This window comes from Dermacentor albipictus, chromosome 9, assembly GCF_038994185.2.
Source record: "Dermacentor albipictus isolate Rhodes 1998 colony chromosome 9, USDA_Dalb.pri_finalv2, whole genome shotgun sequence".
NCBI lineage: Eukaryota > Metazoa > Arthropoda > Arachnida > Ixodida > Ixodidae > Dermacentor > Dermacentor albipictus.
This window is the reverse complement of record NC_091829.1, coordinates 82925516-82945915: the sequence shown is the minus strand read 5'-3', so window position 1 is coordinate 82945915 and position 20400 is coordinate 82925516. Positions and strand designations below refer to the sequence as shown.

At 46.3% G+C, this 20400-nt stretch overlaps 2 protein-coding genes across 10 annotated transcripts in view; one reads left to right on the top strand and one right to left on the bottom strand.

Moving 5' to 3' along the window:
• Positions 1 to 20400, bottom strand: part of LOC135915002 (endothelin-converting enzyme 2-like) — a 392210-nt gene that overhangs the window by 209585 nt on the left and 162225 nt on the right. For 4 of the 5 annotated variants that reach the window (XM_070524854.1, XM_070524851.1, XM_070524853.1 and 1 more), the window contains 4 exons: positions 19395 to 19620; positions 15318 to 15471; positions 12464 to 12576; positions 398 to 589 (listed from right to left, as the gene is read on the bottom strand). In XM_070524854.1, the coding sequence (XP_070380955.1) occupies positions 398 to 589; positions 12464 to 12576; positions 15318 to 15471; positions 19395 to 19620 (685 nt within the window). Of the gene's footprint in view, positions 1 to 397; positions 590 to 4727; positions 4867 to 12463; positions 12577 to 15317; positions 15472 to 19394; positions 19621 to 20400 lie in introns of all 5 variants that reach the window. The other variant, XM_070524847.1, reaches the window with a different exon arrangement.
• LOC135915004 (uncharacterized) overlaps positions 1 to 20400 on the top strand; it is a 138576-nt gene that overhangs the window by 98781 nt on the left and 19395 nt on the right. For 2 of the 5 annotated variants that reach the window (XR_011508284.1, XM_070524856.1), the window contains one exon: positions 17613 to 17670. The exons of the other annotated variants lie outside the window; for them this stretch is intronic. Coding sequence is in view for 1 of the 2 variants with exons in the window: in XM_070524856.1 (XP_070380957.1) it covers positions 17613 to 17670 (58 nt within the window). In the remaining variant the exon portion in view is untranslated. The remainder of the gene's footprint in view (positions 1 to 17612; positions 17671 to 20400) is intronic. 5 annotated transcript variants of the gene reach the window in all.

Genomic DNA, 20400 nt, shown 5'->3' with positions numbered 1-20400 from the left:
GCGAATGAGTGTCTGACTTGCATCAACGGACTATGTCACGTAAGGTGTGTAAAATGTCTTAGGCGCGTTATGAAAACCTTACGTCAATACCTAATGCATGCCCATTCTTTGTGCACGTTTGGCTGAAATTTACACGTTTGAAGCCCCAAATCTCCCCGCATGATATTAAATTTGCTCCAGACGGCTCCTAAATATCGCGGAAAACTGATCACAGCATTTTAATTCCTCGCTCATTCCTGCTCTTTCTTTAAATTTAATTTTTGATTCCGTGTCACACAATATAAACTTTCTGCTTGAAAAAAAATCAGACCAGAAGTGATTGGCTGGGTCTGCACCGTGCAACTGTTTGTTAACGCAGTACTCATAAGCGTATTTGCATTCGAGAGCCAAGACTTACAAATGCGGGTGGGACGTCCTGGTCGCCCTTGAAATCTGTGCAGTTCTGGTAGAACGTAAAGTTTCCGATGTCTTCGGACAACACGTCGGGATACTTTGGCCGGTACCAGCGGCCTTTCAATGTCACGGAGGTGGTCCTGGCCGTGTGGAGCTGGTTGAGGACCAGCTGCCCGAGCTGCGTCACGGACTGGTGCTGGCATAGCCCACAGCATGCGACATGGAAAACATCAGACAGACGGATACCTTAATGAAAATATCCGTTCGCCTCATGCGCCCTGTGTCTGTATTCACATATGGGATCTAACCCTTATGAGCCAGCCAAGCCAAGCCAAGCCAAGCCACGCCAGCCACGCCAGCCAAGCCAGCCAAGCCAGCCAGCCAAGCAAGCCAGCCAAGCCAAGCAAGCCAGCCAAGCCAAGCAAGCCAAGCAAGCCAAGCAAGCCAAGCCAGCCAAGCCAAGCCAGCCAGACACGCCAGCCAGCCAGCCAGCCAGCCAGCCAGCCAGCCAGCCAGCCAGCCAGCCAGCCAGCCAGCCAGACAGACAGACAGACAGACAGACAGACAGACAGACGGACGGACGGACGGACGGACGGACGGACGGACGGACGGACGGACGGACGGACGGACGGACGGACGGACAGGCAGGCAGGCAGGCAGGCAGGCAGGCAGGCAGGCAGGCAGGCAGACAGACAGACAGACAGACAGACAGACAGACAGATAGATAGATAGATAGATAGATAGATAGATAGATAGATAGATAGATAGATAGATAGATAGATAGATAGATAGATAGATAGATAGATAGATAGATAGATAGATAGATAGATAGATAGATAGATAGATAGATAGATAGATAGATAGAAAGAAAGATAGATAGATAGATAGATAGATAGATAGATAGATAGATAGATAGATAGATAGATAGATAGATAGATAGATAGATAGATAGATAGATAGATAGATAGATAGATAGATAGATAGATAGATAGATAGATAGATAGATAGATCAGCGCGATAACTGTGTCAGTACATCATCTCTCGCCCCATCAGATAAATATATTTTCGAAAAGAGTGTTAGTGACATTCTTTTATACTCATATACGCACATTTGAGCTCGACACAGACTACAAAAAGCCAAAGTGGCACTTCTCCGGTTTCAGGGTAAGGCCGGCGCACCGGATGGACTGCGGAACCGCTTCAAGCCATTTGAGGCAGAGCACAAGCCGAAAGGCAAGACCTTAAATTAGTATAGGCCATCTGGTGTCACAAATGAAGTTTTTTCACGGTCTCTCGGGTCTACCTCGATTTGCAAATATCCGCCTCTTGAATCCATTGAAGAGAAGTAACGTGCGTGTCAAGGCCTGTCGCATGAATCGTCCATACGAGGAAACAGCTGCACGTCTTTCTTTGTCACCTGATTTAGTTTTCGGTAGTCCATGCAGAAACGCAAGCTGCCGTCCTTTTTATTGACTAGAACTGCAGGAGATGCCCAGGGACTCATTGATGGTTGGATCACGTCGCCTTCAAGCATTTTTGTCACTTGTTGTAGTATGTTGTCACGTTCTGTAGGAGCAACTCAATAAGGATTTTGGTGAATTGGTCCTGTCGTATCCTCTGTAATTATTCAGTGCTTTGTTAGAGGTGTAATACCGATGCTGGACGTCGACGCAAAACAGTCGCTAAATTTGGTGAGTAGCGTAAGAAGCCGTTCTCCTTCGTGCAGCGACAAAGCAGTGCTAACGTCAAGTACAGGAGCTGGGTCTTGCGTGCGTAGGTGCTTCTTCGAGTAGTAAACAGCTGCCGTGGACATCCGAAACGCGGTAAAAATAACCCATAGCCGTGCCCTTTGGAAGGCGCCGTCGCTCTGTGCTAAAATTTGTTAGCAACAGGCACGTGCGCCCGTCTCTGACATTTACGATTCCTCGTGCGACCGAGCAACAAGTTGGTTATTATGTCGGCTACGCCCTCCCAATGAAACGGTACGTCACATGCGACCGAAACAAGGGTACATGATTGAGGTGGGATGACAACGTTGTCTTTTGTTAGACGAAACGAATGGTGCTGCGGCGATAAGCAATGGACTAAACCAGGACTCTTATAAAACGTCCCCATGCTATCGGGGATGTTAATTACGGTGCCATATTCTTTCAGAAAATCCATTCCGACAATCAAATCTTTACAGCACACAGGAAGAACGATGAATGCGGCCACGAAAGAAGAATCCCCGATGTTATTTCTTGGCGTACATCTTCCAGAAGGCATCAGTAATTGGCCCCCTGCCGTCCTTGTGTGAGATCCCACCCATGGCGCCATTAATTTCTTCAGGCGGCAGACGAGCTCCTGACTGAGAAGCCGGCACCAGTGTGGACTAACGCTGTCCCCGGCTGCCCGTCCACGAAAACATCAATGTCGGGGCTCGCAATTTCTTCGGTGTTTATCGGCTTAACAGCGTTCTGCAGCGGGAGTGTTGAGGGCTTTTTGTTGCCTTGCGGTCGGCCTGCAACTTTAACCCCAGAGGTCGCCGCATTCAGTTTCCCCAGTGTGGGCTGGGTGACCTTCCTCCTCTGGGGTCAGCAAAAGTACGTCCATTAGGTGAAGCCATCTGACGTGGAGGGGTTGGAGAGCTCGACCGACGGCCGAAATCAGACCTATCATTGGGCACGGATTCGTCATTCGGGTGCGCTATTGGAGGTACCCGAAAGGCAGCGTCGTCGCGGCGTAGCACGGAATCGTCGTTTGCACGTCGACCATAAGACCACGGACGATGACGGCGAAATGATGTGTCGCGATGCCAGCAATTACGTGAAATATGACCGGTGCCTCCGCAGTGAAAACAATGTGGTGGCCTACCGACGTTGCGCCATACGTTGGTTCTCCGAAATTGCGGCCGTCCCGTAGCTTCGTTTTGCGGCGTCGACCCAGGCGCGGCGAACGACGGCTCGTGGTGTGACTGAAGCGGCATAATGGGCACGCGCCTCGAAGCCTCCTCTTGCGGCAGCGACCAAGGAGCGGCTGTCGGAGGCTTGTGGTACGGCGGTGTGGTTGTGAGGGCTGGTGGAGATCGGACAGCGGCGGCGTAAGTCATGGGATGCTGGTCATGTGGACGATCGGCTGCCGGGAACGCATGCCTGGTATTATGGCGCACCACTTCGGCAATTGATGCTACGGTTCTATCTAATGTCGGCGTCAAAATCTTTTGCGCTTCCTCTCTGATAAGCTCTCTTATCAATTCACGCAAGGAATTCTGATACTCGGCAGTTCCAGCGGCGGCATTGATTGTAGTGCTGGTGGAGAACGGGGCAGGCAGTATAGGTACTGCCTGCCCCGTTGATGAAGGGCCATCTCAAATAGCCGTTCCCTCTTTGATAAAGTCAGCGACGGTGACTAGTGGATTCCGCACAATCCCCGCGAACAACTGCTCTTTTACACCTCGCATGAAGTAGGGCAACTTCCTATCTTCGGTCATGCTCGCGTCGGCTCTACGAAAGAGGCGGGCCACGTCCTCGGCGAAAATTGTGACCGATCATTGGGTTGTTGCACCCGTAGCTCAATCATCTGCTGGGCCCAGTCGCGTCGGTCGGCACTTGCGAAAGTATCTTCTGCCGAACGAAAGTCATCCCACGTCGTTAGGCTAGCTTCACGGTTCTCGTACCAAGGGCCAAATAGACGTGGGAGAGCTTTTGCGGCTCATTCCACTGGTTAATCTGTGCGATGCGTTCATACTTATCAAGCCAGTCTTCAATGTCTTCGAAGACTGTACCGGGATAGCGATCGAGAACCAGTGGATGCAGAACGGTGATCTGATGTGGACTGGGAAACCGGCTGTTTTGGGGTGCTTGCGGTGGGCTGGCTTCGGCCATTGCGAGATGTGTGCTGCTCCTGGAGAGAGCTGGTTGAAGAGGTAAGAACTCCGGGGCAAGGCCTAGCGGTCGACGACTAAAGCGATGCACGGGTATCGCAACTGGTGACAATGCGTCCGGGCTAGATGAATGAGTCCCAGAAGAACTCCGGAGCATTAGGCGAGCTCATGACCCCGCACCTCCGCCAGTGTCGCAGTAGAATGTGGACAGAAGACAGAGAGACGTTCTTCTGAACAACAGGAAAGCCTGTTCAAAAACAAGCGGAACAGAGGCACGTCTTCTTCGTTCTCGCTCAATCTCAGCCACCCACTAGACGCAGTCTGTTAATGTCCCTATCGTCGTGTTCTTCTGTATAAAATATATGCGTCAATATGTTGTGTGGTACAGGTTTGCGTTTCGCTAATTATACTGTGTCAACTTACTCTCTGAAGATAGAGCAGCGATAACCACCAGACCAATGGCGCAACTCACCAGCGTGTGTCCGTAGAGCAACTTGACGTGGTTAGGATGGCTCAATACGCTGGGCGGCATTGTCTGGCAGTCCGGGCGGTCGGCATCGCGGTATGAGAGGTGCGACACGGCCACAATCAAATGAGGCAGATATATCTTCCTGCGGACGCGGGAAAAAGTAAAACCGGCCCGGTTTAGTTATCTGATAGCCTTTGGTTTACAGGGTGTCAGAACAATCATTCCCCAAGATTTAAAAAAAGTGCAATTGAGTTACCCAAACAAAACCTAGTGCGCATTGTTTCTAGTACAGTGGAGTAAGTAGCCGCCAGTAATTTCTTTTTCGTTACTGAGATTTATTAACGTAATGGTTATTAATGATCCCTTGCATCCGGCCACGAATTGCTGCTGCTAAAGTCACTTGATAATATGAAAGTACCGCCACTAGCGCTTCCTCTTCACGGCAACTATTCTTGCCCCCCTTTTTCCGCACGGCGATCGGTCTCCCTGCCGTTACTCGTGGAAACACACGTATCTTGCGTTTTGTTCGTGTTTTGCTTCTTTGTTCGCGCCATTTTTCTCCTCAGCTCGGCTGGCTCGGCGCTTTAGCTCGGCGTAGCGAACGTTGTACGCTGTGTTTCCTGCTCTATGTGCTAGCGCTATGCCGTGGTGTTGCACACTTAACTGCAGCAACAAGCTGAAGGTGGTTTTGCCGTTTTCATGATACCGCAAGTAAAGCGTGTCGGCTTGCGCAGGAAGCAGTGGCTGCATAATATTGGCCAAAAGAACTTTAAAAAGAAAGAACAGCGTTGTTTGCGAGGTCAGGCGTCTTTCTTATTGCTCGTACCAAAGCATCCCGTAATGCTGCATTTTCTTCATTCTTCGGGCCTACTCACCAGCGTATTGGCTGCGGCAATTTGTACGTTGCATAAAATTGGGTTTGTCCTCGGTAGGCTAAATATTTTGCGGCGGCCCCATCAGCTCACGCGTCGCCAACTGCTGCTATTCAGTCGCTAACGCAGCCCTATAGATTCTGCTTGCCAATGTGTGCAATTACGTGCGAAGATACAGCTTCTTAATCGCACTTTTTCTCCTGCCTGTGTTACTGAAAATTGAAATAGCTGCTCGTAGAAGAAATTTTATTTCTAGTTTACGTGGATCTGTGGGTCAGTGAGATAGAATGAATGCAAACCCTGAAAAAATTAGTGGCAAGTATGTCCGTGGTATTGCGGATGATGAAAACAAGCTAGTCCGCATTGCTTTCTTTTAGGTTATAAAGCGAAAGCCCAAATATTTATGATTCAAGGTCGCGTTGTGAGCAGAAAATATAACGTTACCCAAGATAGTCCAGAAACGACCCAAAGCATGTCCACTCCTGTACAAGAAGGTGATTAGGTGATTAGTGATCCATTAGTGATACAATTAAGGTGGATTAGGGAGGGTTAAGGTGGAATAAACTGTGTTAAGAAGGATTGAGGTGGATTAGAGCGTATTAAGGCGGAATAGGGTGGATTAAGGCGAACTATGGTTGATGAAGCCGTATTAAGAGCGATTAGATTGGATTAAGGTGGATTAGGGTGCATGAACAGGCGTTAGGGAGGATTAAGATGGATGAACGTGTATTAAGCACGTTTACGGTTGATTAAGGTGAATTAAGGTTGATAAAGGAGATTTAAGACCGATTAGGATGGATTAGGGTATATGGAGCTTGATTAGAGTGGTTTGAGGTGTATTAAGCAGGATAAAGGTGGATTAAGGTACATGAGTGACGATTAAGGTGTATGAAGGAGGATTAAGTTGGATGATGGAGCATTAGGGTGGAATAATGTGCATTACAGTTGATTAGGTAGTATTAAGACCGATTAGGGTTCATTAAGGAGGACTAGGGTATATTAAGGAGGATTGAGGTGCACAAACAAAAATTAAGGAGTATTAGCGTGGATTCAAGTGGATGAAGGAGGGTTAAGGCTGTAAAGCCTTCTGTAATAAACCTTAATCCATACTAAGCTTTCGTCCACCTTAATCGGCCTTAATCCTCCTTAATGTATCTTAATCCATCTCAATCCACAATTGTCCACCTTCATCCTCATTCATCCATCTTAATTCACCTTAATACTCCCTAATGCATCTTAGTGCTCCTTAATCCACCCTAATCCTCCTTCATTCACTTTGATCCAGGATAATCATCCTTATTGCGCGTTAATCCTCTTTAATCCACGTTAATCCTTACATATATGGGGTTTTACGTGCCAAAACCACTTTCTGATTATGAGGCATGCCATAGTGGAGGACCCTGCAAATTTTGACCACCTGGCGTTTTTTAACGTGCACTTAAATATAAGTACACAGGTGTGCTCGCATTTCGCTTTCATCAAAATGCGGCCGCCGTGGCCGGGATTTGATCCCGCGACCGCGTGCTCAGCAGCCCAGCACCTTAGCCACTGAACAACCTCGGCGAGGCACCCTAATCCTCCTCCTTTGACCATAATCCACCCTATTCCTACATATTCCGCCTTAATCCACTTTAATATGCCTTACTGTACCTTTTTTCTTTCTTAATTCACCGTACTTCATTCACTTTATTCCAACCTAATCCGCCATAATCATCCCTGATGCACTTTAATCCATCTCATTCACCCTTATACAACTTCATCGACCTTAATCCTCCTTATTACACCTTAATTCATCTTAATCCAAACACTAATAAATCATTAGTTAACTTTGCTAATGAGTAATCATCTCCTATACACGGCTGCACATGCTTTGGTTCGCTCCAGGCCCTCCTCCCGTCACGTGATATTTTCTGCAACTCAAAACGCGACCTGGAAACATAGATCTAAAGCTTTCCCTTATTAAGCCACACACAAAGGAATGTGCCACAAGCAATGCTAGATCAGACGCAGAAAGTAAAGCATCTGATCATGTAACAGGAAAATTGTTTGGAGTATAGAACTCGCATCAAATCTCCCTTTACATCAGTATGGCCCGTTCATACGGCTTTAAGAAATAAACGCAACCTCCTCATAAACGTTGCCTTCAGCATTGAAGATGCTATTATCGGCATTTCTCAAAATTTTCAACACAACTGGGGCGCACAACTGGCCCAAAATAACACGCCTCCATAGAATGCTGCGGCCCGTCCGCGGGAGCCCAGGAGAAAAAGCGTGCCGTGCGCAGCCGGCGGGCGAGGAGCATCGAGGAGGAAAGCGCCGTGAGAAGGAGAGCGTCGCTACTTTCAAATTATCAAGGGACATTAGCTGCCGCCGCACAACGCCGCTCCCTCCTTCCCTCCTTCCTTCCCTCCCATCCGTCCACGGCCTTTAGCGCGACGAAAAACGGCGCGTTTGCTTTCCGCTTTCTTCGTTCGCGCGCGCCAGCTTCCCTCACGTGCTTTCACTCGCACATACAGCGTACGACGCGCGGCGACGATGTTATCGCCCTTAGACTTTGTACAGAACATCACGCCGATGGCGACGGCAAAAATGCGTTTGGGGTGTCCATATATTGCCATCGCAGTAAAAAAACCATTGTCATTAAAGAAGTAAAACCAGTATAGATACTGTTTAGTATGGATTTCGGATTGACGTCACGGGCTCTATTGGCAAACCATGCAAGCTTATCAGTTTCCATCCACCCGTGCCATGGGTAAGGCCGCGTGCGGTGAGGCCTGCGAAAGAACAGTACGCTTATGAAGAACGCCGTCGCGACCAGAAGCGGGATTCTGCGCGGCGACGCAGCGCGGCACGTAATGCGAACAAAGACCGTGCCCTGTAGACTCCAAGCACAAACGCAAACACCTTTGCTTGCACCCCCCCCTACCACTGCACTGCCACGGTAATTGTGGGCGATTTCAACACATACGTGTCTCGGCCAGACGGAAAGTGGTTCCTGGCGTTTCTCTGGGAAAGGTTCGGCATTCAATATTACGAAAACATCAGTGTGCCCACGATGCGCCATCGGTCGTGTATATAGACCTCACATTGGTCAAAAACCTTTACAATGTCGCCACAGAGCTTCTGGACGTTTAGAATAGCGATCATAAGGCCTTAGGCACATTGATGACCAAATAATAAGTTTATAAAAACTAAAGAAAGATGGTTTAAACACAAAGAAAGCATTGAGTATGCGCTTTAATAAAACAACAAAATCTTGAAAAAACAAAATTCATTGTGGTATGTCTCGTATTTTCGTTCAACGTATTTATTACCGACATATTAATCAACATATATACAGGTCCGCTGCTCATCTACCTTCATATATAGTGGAATGGCTCAGATTTCTCCAGAGACGACATGGCCACAATTAGTACATGACCGGAGGTGGTATTTTTCGTATTTCGCGGGATTTATTTATCAGTCGGACAAAATTTGTATGCATTTAGTACGTCGCTGAAAATACCGCAGTTAGATGTTACTTAACTGTGCCTACAAATGCCTCATTGACACTTTGAAAATTCGTATAGTACATTTTTGGGGGGAGGAATCGAAAGAAGTGCCCAGAGCCTACTGTTGCTCTGGGCCTCTCGCTGTTATGCATTTCTTTACGTTCTTGCCATTTTCGTGAGAGTCATTCCGTTAAGGATGAGCAAGAAGATGTTCCCACGACCACCTGTACAAGGTCAATCGTCTACTTCATCACTCATGTTTGGACGATGTGCCTTTGGAAGCTCGGACCAGCTCGATACCTGGGAGAGCTCAACGCCAGAAGCCATGGACTCTGACAGCGAGTACACCGTAGTCATGGACCGCCGCATGAAGAAGATGCGCCGTATGTCGACTGAGGCGACTTCATCGCATCAGAGTGAGCAGGAATCATTCATCGTTTCTTACGTGCCGCTCTCGGCGTCGCACAGCATGAACTCCCTCAGCAGGCAGTTTCTAAACGAATATCTTGAAAGCGTGGCCCCTGGGCAAATTAACTAGATCAGCATCAACGCTCGCACGAACCTCCTGACAATAGATGTGAAAAATTCCGCAATACTTTAGAAGTTAAAGACCATTCCATAGTTAAGTGCAATCACCATCCGCTCCTTTATTAGTTACGGGAAGGAGACAACAACTGGAGTGACTTCCGACGTGGAGCTTGAAATCGAGCATGCGGACCTCGAGACTCTTTTGAGGTCATCGGTGTGCATTCTTGAGATTCACCGCTTGGGACACTGCCGATGTATCAAGTTAACGTTTGCTTCTTCGACACTACCAGCGTCTGTCAAAGTGGGCTAGGTTATAGACCGAGTACGACCATTCGTTCCGAGGCCTATTCAGTGCCGGAAATGTCACAAGATAGGACACGTGAGCGATGTTTGTAGAAGCAAAGCCACCTGCTTGCGTTGCGGTGGAGAGCATGATACCATCGACTGTGAGGCGTCCTCATTTAAATGTCCCAACTGAACTGGCTCTCACGAAGCGACTTCGAAGGAATGCCCGAAGATGAAACAGGAGGTTCATATTCTTCGAAAAATGGCAAGAGACAAATCTTCGCGGCTGCTGAATCTGTTCGCCAAAGTGACCAACGCTCGCGACAGAAGCATGACAAAACCATTTCAGGAGAACTACCTAGCATGGCACAGGTACCACGACCATCTTTGCCTGTGCGTGCATCCAGGACGATAACGGCGTCTACTGATAATTCAAGGTCGACGAGAGCACGCGGCAAACATTCACCTCCACCCGCTGATAGAGACACGGAATGGCCTTTGCTGCCCTCTAGGCCTACGGCCATGCCAGCGGGCACTAGTGGTCCTCTGCGCCATGAAGCCAAGGATTATAGGGCCATTGAAACCGGTGACACTACGGGCAAGCAAGGAGATGATACAATGAGAAGGAGAGTGTACAAAAAATGTTGAAGCACCTAGTAGAATCAATGCGCGTGATTCTCGGTGGTCTCGAGACTCCGGCCGCTAAAGGTGCCCTACAAGTGCTCGCCGTGCTAGAGCCGCTTATCGGAGCTCTTTATACGGTATAAAGATTTTGTTTGGCGCTTGTGCCGTTCACGCAGGGGAGGCCCACACCAGCGTCATGCTAACGCCTCTATTTTTAAGTTCACTCAAATTGATGACTACAGACCTGAGGCGAAACCTGATTATGACTTCATGGATGACATTTGTGAATGTTTATCGTCAGAGCGTTGAACTTGCTTTCAACTTTTCGCATCCATCTTGCTATGTCATCATCATCCCTCATCCCATCTTTATGTCCCCGATCCCCCTCCCCATGTGCAGAGTAGCAGGCTAGAGCACCTTAGCTCAGGCCGACGTCCCTGCCTTCTTTCAATTAAATTATCTCTCTCGTATAGTGCTTCTCGAGTTCATAATTAATCACAGTTACACAATTAAATCTCACTAACGAAATATACTGGCTGTTACTCCATTGTAGTGGAAAGAAGATATTTGCACTAGGTTTTCTTCGAGTAACGCAATTTTTTATCTTTGCGGACGATAGTTGGGACACCCTGCATAATGCATCAGCCAGATAATCTGGAAAGCATGGAAAAGCGGCCGCCATTGGAACTGTGGCTTCGGGCACCACTTAATAGATGAAATAATATCAAAGCTTTTTGTTGTTCTTTTTTCATCCTGTTGAGATAAACTCTTAAATCTGCCACACAACAAAAATCATGATCTGCCTTGCTTGCGTTTGCTTTCTTGAAAACGCCGCGCCCGCTACTTCCCTGTCGGCAATGCTATGACATGCAGATAACACGCATGCCGTTCGTTACTGGGAAGTACCGGGCTCGCAGCGTTAAAGAAAGGGAACGCGGACAAGACAAATGAGGTTTATTGTTGTGTGGCAATATACAACTGAAAGGGTGTAAACTTATGCTATCTTCGGCTGGTCGTTTCTGAGCGCTCTGTAGTGCTCTCGCGAGCGGTGTTGTCTTCGGCTGGTTGAAAGAGGGTGCGCGCCCTGCGTTCGGCTGGTTCTCCTCGATTGCTTTCCCCCATCTTGGAGCGCTCTGAGGCGCTCTGAGCCCTGTCGTCGGAGCAGTCATCGAGATTGAAACGTCATCGCAGAGCCGCGTCGCTGCTGTCGGCGACGGCCCACCGTAACCTTGGCAACCTAGGCCACTGCATCGCCGGGAGCTTTGAATAGGCGAATCATTGGACGCAGTAGTCACGTGGTTTCGCATCGGCAATTTCCTCCTCCGAGAGCGAGTCGCACGTTCGGCTTGCGCCCTTGTTCTCTACCTTTGAGCTCGGGAAACGCCCGATCTACCCGACTCTGCTTCGGGGCGTAGAGGCGACCAGTCGAAGATATCATTAGAGTGATAGGAGTGTGGTGCGCCGTGAGCCTTTCCTCCTCTCTGGCTTGTGCGAGCGGTCGCAGTCCTTCTTCGAATATATTGGCATCGCGCGCTGCGGAACTATTTGGACATACTTCAGCGCGTCCCGCGAAAGACTTGCTTGATGCGAGTTCATGCAATGTTGTCGGGGAACCACTGCGGACAGGCCTTTGGGTACTGCGGCAGTTACAGTATGCGAAAATTTATCATGCTTGTTGCAGCATGCAACTTGCATCGGCAACCGCGGGGCACGTACACGTGTTCGCCAACTACACTCTAAGAACAGTTTACACCCTTTGGAGGGCCTCTTCTGCCACACAACGATAGTCGTCATCTGCCTTGATGCGTTTCCTTTCTTTAACGCTGCGAGACCAGTACTTTCTAGTAACGAACGGCATGCGCGTTATCAGCATGATAGCATTGCCGACAGGAAATGTTATCATGTGAAATGCGAAGAAACAGTTCGCGACAGCACTCACCTCATTCTGTCCATGTGCCAGTTGAATACTTTGGGCACATCCACGCTGACTCCCAACGCGATGATGGGGGACAGTGTCGGCGTTGCCGTCGACGCCGCGTACTCGTCGAACTTCTGTCGTCATGGCGAAGCAAAAAGAGGCGGGTACTGTTTTTCCAGAAACGTTTTACGCCAAATAGTTAGTTACAAAAAACAGCCGCGTGAGCTATGAAACCTCGTCCAGTGGAGAATAGTATGCAAAAAAATAAAAAGGAAAACCAAAGCGGGAAAAAAAATATTTTCAATTTGGCACCGTGTTCACACAATAGCGCGTGCCAAACGATAGTGCGTGAGAAAGGGAGAACAGCGATGAAAATAATGGCACTTGAAAGAGGGCGCGTACATTTCTCGAAACACTTCTGATTGCACCTGTGCTGCAAACTTGCATGATGCGCGCACAGCTGGATGCTCACTGCGCCCCGAATTTCGCGTGCGAGCGTCACGCGACTCAGTTCTGTCCAATCACGCCGCACGCAATGACGAGGCAGCTAAGCTGCTGGCGGCGCAATTCGCCGCGGCTCGGCCATGTGATGCCCGCCCCCCGCGGAATTTGGTCCGTGTTTGAGCACAGTTTAGGGAGCTATAGCGAAGCGAGTTGGAAAGGCCGACAGCTGGATGTTTGCTTGTTCCTGCGTCTCAGTATGACGCCACGCAGCACTTTAACTTCTTTCATCGTTTCTTCACAACGTTTTACATCCGTCGAATATTTCAAGTTGCCGTTTAGGTGCTTTCCAAGTATGTTTATAGATATGAAATATAGTTGATGTATCTTTATATCTGACGTTCCTGTAGAGGTCGCTCCCATGCAGTCCACTTCAGAAAACTTGACAAAACTCACTGAAGCGTAAGTTTTTATTCTTCAAGAAGCAGCGCTCCTTTCGTAATATCAACGATGCGGGAAATTGCAGTGAAGCCAGAATTTTGATGGGCAGAATAACTTCGCGCGTGAAATGGCCAAAAAAGTGCATCAGACCCCAACAACCGTATTCAAAGGCGAACTGTTAAACATTCTGCGACGATTAGCCTTCTTTAACATTGTGATTCCTTGGACATTGACATGCAAGCCTTGTTCTTGAAGAACTGTTCAACGCGGTTGAACACTGAGCCATGTTCAACGTTGGAAACAATGTTAAATGATGCTGGAAGCAATTATGAGCATTGTAGCTCTTGTGCTCGAGCCAGTGAGCCTTATTCAACAAGGTTCGCTGTTAAACATTGTTGAAAAATTCCTCATGAACAAAGCTGCCATTCTGGTACTAAACACCGTTTTTTCATTATTTAATTAATTATTGAATTAATATTAACAGTCCCTTTGTCCGGATATTGTAGGCTATTACCGTTTTAATAGGTTTTCAATTTGGTCGGCATCTTTCTTGCCCTTAGCTATCGATAATATTTTTAAATGAACCCTTGACGATGTCATTTCGCGTAAATATTCTTTAGATATTACACTGAGTGTACACTATAGTCCACTTAAAGGGGTCACCAAAAGCGTTCAGCCTCCGATTGCAGCTGAGATATGCGATGAAAGAATGAACATTATTTTTATGCTTGATTGTCTGCCTAATATATCACATCAGCCTCCTATCGTGACCTAGCTAAAGAAATCTTCAGCACACAATGCATTTATTCTATTCATTTTGAGAAAATGTCCGTGTTGTACCCACTAGTGTCAACGTTTCTCCGAATGGTAGCAAATATTTCATTCGGGGAGTCCGGGATAATAGCATACGTGATATTAACTGACAATATTTTATTATATTGCCGAGAAACATTACTGCATAACCTTCAATATCAACACCCCGGCAAGAAAATTCCTCTTCCGATTTTACTGCATGTACCATCGAAATTCATTCTTGATTGCCGTTCGAACCAATCGCCATAAGGCATTACTTTATCGATATCGAGATGAGCTTGTGGTCTAACAACTCCTAGTCAAAAACGGTCACCGAGAAACTTCGCTGCAATGCCTCCAACATCTGAGAGGCTATGGTTAATTTGGTTACTTCTTTTATTACTATGGTTACCATGGTTACTTTTTGGAGGCTACGGTTACCACAACGAAATTACTAGTGCAATCACGTGACGGTGCTAGCACACGCCCTCATGAATGCCACCGTCGAGTAGAGCTGCGCTTTTAAACGAAAGTATGAAATGGCGAATATCTGAAACTTTCGAGCAAGCAATCAAACTTTGTCCAATTCTATTGAGTCTTCGAGATCAATTAGTCACTATTTGTATGCAATAGACATTTCCCGAAACACTGCAGATAAATAGCCAACTGTGCCCAAATAAACATACAATTGGAGAAAAATTTAGATAAATTTTCATCTTGGCGCCCGTAGCAGATATAAGAGCCGTGATGCTACGTACTGCATCACGCCCTACTTAGCTCGAGGCGCAAGCCGTTCACGGTTAATCCACGGTCATCTGCATTTTCACCGCAAGGTCCCGAATTCTCGAAACAGCACGCGTATTTGTTCTCAATGCTCCATTTGTCTTTTCATATGAATACAGCTTCAATGCATGCAATGTAATGTAATGACAAGCTTGACAATTTACTGCATGTGTCACGCCATGAGCACCACTTTATATACAATGGAAAAAGCGGCTTCTCATAATTCGTGCATTGTTCAAGAAAAAAAAAAGGAAAACACTGGAGATTGGATTAAGTCCGCCGCGAGGCACTATTCGGTTCGTATTCGAATTGTTTTCTTTTTTTTGAGATCACTGTTCGCGCAGCCCTGTAGACTTAAGCGCTAGAGAAGTCATTTGGATCTTGCGCGCTGTTTAGGTGGTGCAGCGGCTTGTTTTACCAGCAATATCTGCAGAGCCTGTTCGAACGTCGCGTTGTCCGTGGTGTCGTTGAGCATGTTCAGAATGCCCAGGTGGGGCACGCCCTGTTTCCCGACCTCTGTGACCTTGGCTTGGAACGCTGGCGTGGCGTAGTCGCTTATAAAAAAGCTGCTCCTGGATGGCATAAAAAAAACTATATATATATATATATCAATCAAGGTCCCCAACTGAATATGTGGTCCCTAATTTTTTTCCCCCTAGCTTCCCACGATTTCTCTTCAGTTGGTGGGTCAATAGTATCTGAATAAATAGTACACAAGCAACCGACTAACGCATTCCGGAATTCGCCAACAAAATAGCGTAAAAGTGAGCCCACCTGTGTTCTGCGTAATCAGGCATTCTATGCCGTCACAGCGCCTGTACATGAACTATAGGTTTATATTATTCTCCACAAAAGATAAATCCCTTAATGCAAAGACGGCATGATACTAAATGGCTTCCTTGATTTTCTTAAGTTTCTTCTATCTCTGCTACCTCCTTTTCTATGCATTATTTATGTGCCACTGGGTTAGGCACAAATTTCTGGACAATCCTCCATAAGAGCTATGTGCAACTGTGACGCCACGAAAGAGGCATAACATCCTTAAATGTATTTATTTATACGCCGGATGTATCTACGAAGATTTTAGGTGAACTTCAAGAATAGCCGTTCGGAAACAAATAGAAGGTGCCTTCGGAATCGTACCCTGAACTGCGCCGACCACGTGGTGACGGGTAACGCATAATTAATTATTGACACATCAGTTACTAATTAACAAACCGAATATTAACGAGCTCTTATTTCATTTTTTAGTTTCAGCGAAATTATTGTAGTTGGAAAATTCAAGCGAATTATCCGTACAAGCTGTATCAAATTTCGGATCTGAAAAAAAAGCGCGATTACCGGCGAAACTGTGGCGCGACCAACCCGGCCATCAGAGAGCGCGAAACCGAAACTATATGCGGCTGCATCGAGCAGAAGGCTGCGCCTGTCGAGGCGACGTTTTGCTTACGTCACCCAGCAGCGAAGCCAATGCCTAATACATATGCTAATGCGCAATAATATACCTTAGTGCAAATAGGACGACACAACGAGGAGACAAGACAAGACGCTGAAGTTAGCAAGTGTCAAGAACTTTAAAAAAACTGTATTTCTTGCGCATGTCATAAAAACCCAACAGCACCGAAATCTTTCTGCGATGATTTGCATGATGTTCTAAACAACCTAAGTGTTCGGTATTCTACGTCACCGTAGTTTATTTTGGGAGACTATATTTTCATAATGTGTTGTGCACAATCGATTTTGGTTATTCTGACTGGGCAAGAGGGTTCATCTGAGGATTCGGAAGTTCTGGATCTATTTTCGTACTTTAAACCTGTCTAATTTAGTGCGGGAACCCAGCCGTACAACTTCCCCGTCATCTGAGATACTTGACCTAAATTTCACCGCTGTGCTCGATTTTGTATCGAAACTGATTTATCTCCAGGGTTTGAGTGACCCCTTCATTATTAATTTCACGTTGAAGGCAAATGTAACTTCCAAGACAAGAATTGACGTTGCCGTTGACTACAACCGCGCTGACATAATCTCAGTTAATGGTGAATGGGAAACATTCATCAGCAAGCACATTACTAAATTTGATGAACGCTCTGTCGAAGAAAACTGGCAGCTCTACGAAAAATCCTCTATTGAATCAACCGATATGCACATCGAAAGCAGATTATTCATAACTCACGCTCGTCCGGCTTTAATAATTCCCTTACGTGACTAGGCAACAAAAGGAAACGTATTTTCCGCCATGCCAAACAAACCAATCTTGCCGATCGCTGGAATGCTGACTATCGTGTGAAAGCTGAGTACATTTAGCTTACGAGCAATGCTGCAAAAAGTTATTTTAATGTTACACTGCCATCCATTTAGTGATTATTCCGAGGAAATTTTGGAGCATAGTTAGCTACAAGAAAGCCGACTCCATTATATTAGTTCGCGTTGATGGCAGCAATGATGAAGAAAACCTGAGTTGCGCTGCTAAATCAAGTGTCTACCTTATTCCTTTCTTTTTTATAATATTTCCACCGATGTACCGAATATCCCTCATTCCTTGTTTCATACTATGGATTTCATATGAGTTGGCTGGGTTGGTATGAACCGTTTGATTAATAATGAAAAGATTTCGTCCGCTGGATGTCCTGATCTTATTAATTCAAAAGTGCTAAAATGTACGGTACTATTTTCATCTGTTATTCTAGCTAAACTGTTTACTCTGTCGTTACAGTGCTCCTGGATTTCTACAAACTGGAAAACCGCAAGGGTGGTTCAATTTCATAAATCAGGTAATGCGCATTGCCCCAAGAACTTCAGCACCATTTCATTTACTAGCGTTCCACGCAAACTTTTATAACAAATAATATATTCTCATCTCTTCGATTTTCTTGAAAGTAGCTCTTTCTTCCATACATGTCAGCACTGTTGTAGAAGAACGTCTTCGTGTAGTACTCTTTTGTTTTACTACTGATTTGTTCGCCACCTTAGATCAAGGATATGATATTGACTGTATTCTGTTTGTTTTGTTAGATTTTGCCAAAGATTTCGACTCCGCATATCATGACCTACTTATCCATAAGCTTAATCAGCTTATTATTGACCCATATGTGTTGTCGTGTATTAAGGAGTTTCTCTCCAATCGAACTCATTATCATCGGTCATGGCATATGCATGCTGGTTATAGTCCTGCTAATGTCAGTCGCAAGTTCGGACATCTTTCTCGTAATTTTTCTACTGTTTCTACTTCTGCAAAACTGCCACCTAATAAAACCCTAGTTGGCTCAAAATCAGAACGCGCATCTGCCATTAGGGATAACAATCAAGCATCCCTAATCCTTACCCTTGAAGCGATTCAAAATCGAGCAGCTAGTTATATTTTATAAAGCTATTCTTGCCATTCCAGTGTCATCATCATCATCATCATCATCAGCTTGGCTACGCCCACTGCATGGCAAAGGCCTCTCCCATACTTCTCCAACTACCCCGGTCATGTGTTAATTGTGGCCATGTTCTCCCTGAAAACTTCTTAATCTCATCCGTAGACCTAACTTTCTGGCGCTCCTTGCTACGCTTCCCTTGGCTTGGAATCCAGTCCGTAACCCTTAATGACCATCGGTTACCTTGCCTCCTCGTTATATTCCCTGCCCATGTCCATTTCTTTTTCGTGATTTAAATCAAGATGTCATTAACTCGCGTTTGTTCTCTCACCCAATCTGCTCTCTTCTTATCCCTTTCTGTTACACCTATCATTGTTCTTTCCATAGCTCTTTGCATCGTCCTCAATTTAAGTAGAACCCTTTTCGTAAGCCCCCAGTGTAACATGCATGAAACACCCGCAACCTCCAAGTCTTTTCATTACGCCGGAAATGTGCTCGCCTTTGCCTATTCCACAGGGTGTAACATTGCAACCGCATGCTGAAGAAACAACTTATCACGTCACCTTTCCACGTTTCATCCTGACCTGACTACTTATATAAAGCGTAATGTTGCCGTTCCATCCCTGACGAAGTAACAGGTACCAAGTGTCGCCTGGAACCACCTTCCTGATTCCACCGTTAACATCACAGATACATCTTTATTCAAAACAGGCAGTCTACCACGCTATCGCCTAACATTTCTTTTCTTTATATATTTGTCTGTATATATGTACATAATCATTTTGCTTTGTTACCAATGCCTTCTGTAATGCCTTCGGTCCATGAAAATATGCATATTAAATACAAAATAAATAAATAAATGGCTCTAAAGTCCCAAATAATAAAAACCTGTCCGAAATTTATGATGTCGCGCTGACTTGCCATGCTTGAGGCTTCAGCGGGAAATTGAAAAAAAAAAGAAAGGATTAAAATCTGAACTTGATTTAATCGTCTAATTTTCAACCAATAACCATGAAATTAACGAATACCAACCCCTTCAGGAATGCTCTATCAGCCTACACGGATCTAGTCTGTCTCTTCAAAACTTGCCTCCGTGAAATGTCAAGAATCGTTCTCTGCCCGCATTTCCCACTTACTCGGACTCGAAGGACAGGCCGAATTCCGTTGCGTTGTACTGAGCGGCACTTTGCACGAAGTGGCTCACGTCGGCACTCAGTGGTTCCGTCAAAATGTTCACGTTTCCCTTGTACAGCGATTCGTAGAAGAGGAAGTCGCACACCCAGTCGCTGGGAAGCGCCGTCGACTGCCGGAAGAGGGTGCTGACCGTGCAGAGAAGCGGGAACGCCAGCTTCGGGTTCGGGGCTGAAAGTTGGACAACGGATAGTGTGAAAGGGAGCGTGCAAGTTTGTCTCGGGGGGCTGCTCGAATAGAGAAATCTTAAAGCGAACAGTATTCTTTGTCTCTGTCACCCGTTTTCGTGGTTGGTCAGCAGTCGACGGTCGGACTCGGCAAGGAAGGCGTGCGTGCGTGCGTGCGTGCGTTCGTTCGTTCGTTCGTTCGTTCGTTCGTTCGTTCGTTCGTTCGTTCGTTCGTTCGTTCGTTCGTTCGTTCGTTCGTTCGTTTGTTCGTTCGTTCGTTCGTTCGTTCGTTCGTTCGTTCGTTCGTTCGTTCGTTCGTTCGTTCGTTCGTTCGTTCGTTCGTTCGTTCGTTCGTTCGTTCGTTCGTTCGTTCGTTCGTTCGTTCGTTCGTTCGTTCGTTCGTTCGTTCGTTCGTTCGTTCGTTCGTTCGTTCGTTCGTTCGTTCGTTCGTTCGTTCGTTCGTTCGTTCGTTCGTTCGTTCGTTCGTTCGTTCGTTGGTTCGTTCGGACAGATTACATTGACAATCATCGTCGATGGTTTCTGCACAAGATTTGTAATCGTATGCTATACGAATGTTTGTAAAAACACAGACTGCGAATAAGAAATCGAACTTGTAATGTCCTCCTCAGTTATAAATATTATAAGCTCGTGAAAACATTTTTAAAATTTTTGGGGGTAGTGGCATACTCAAATAGGAATATATGAAAACATGTGCGATTAGAACAGGAGTCTAATATGTTTCCTGTTCTGAAAGTAAAACGAGGGCTTTAATGGAAGTGCCGTC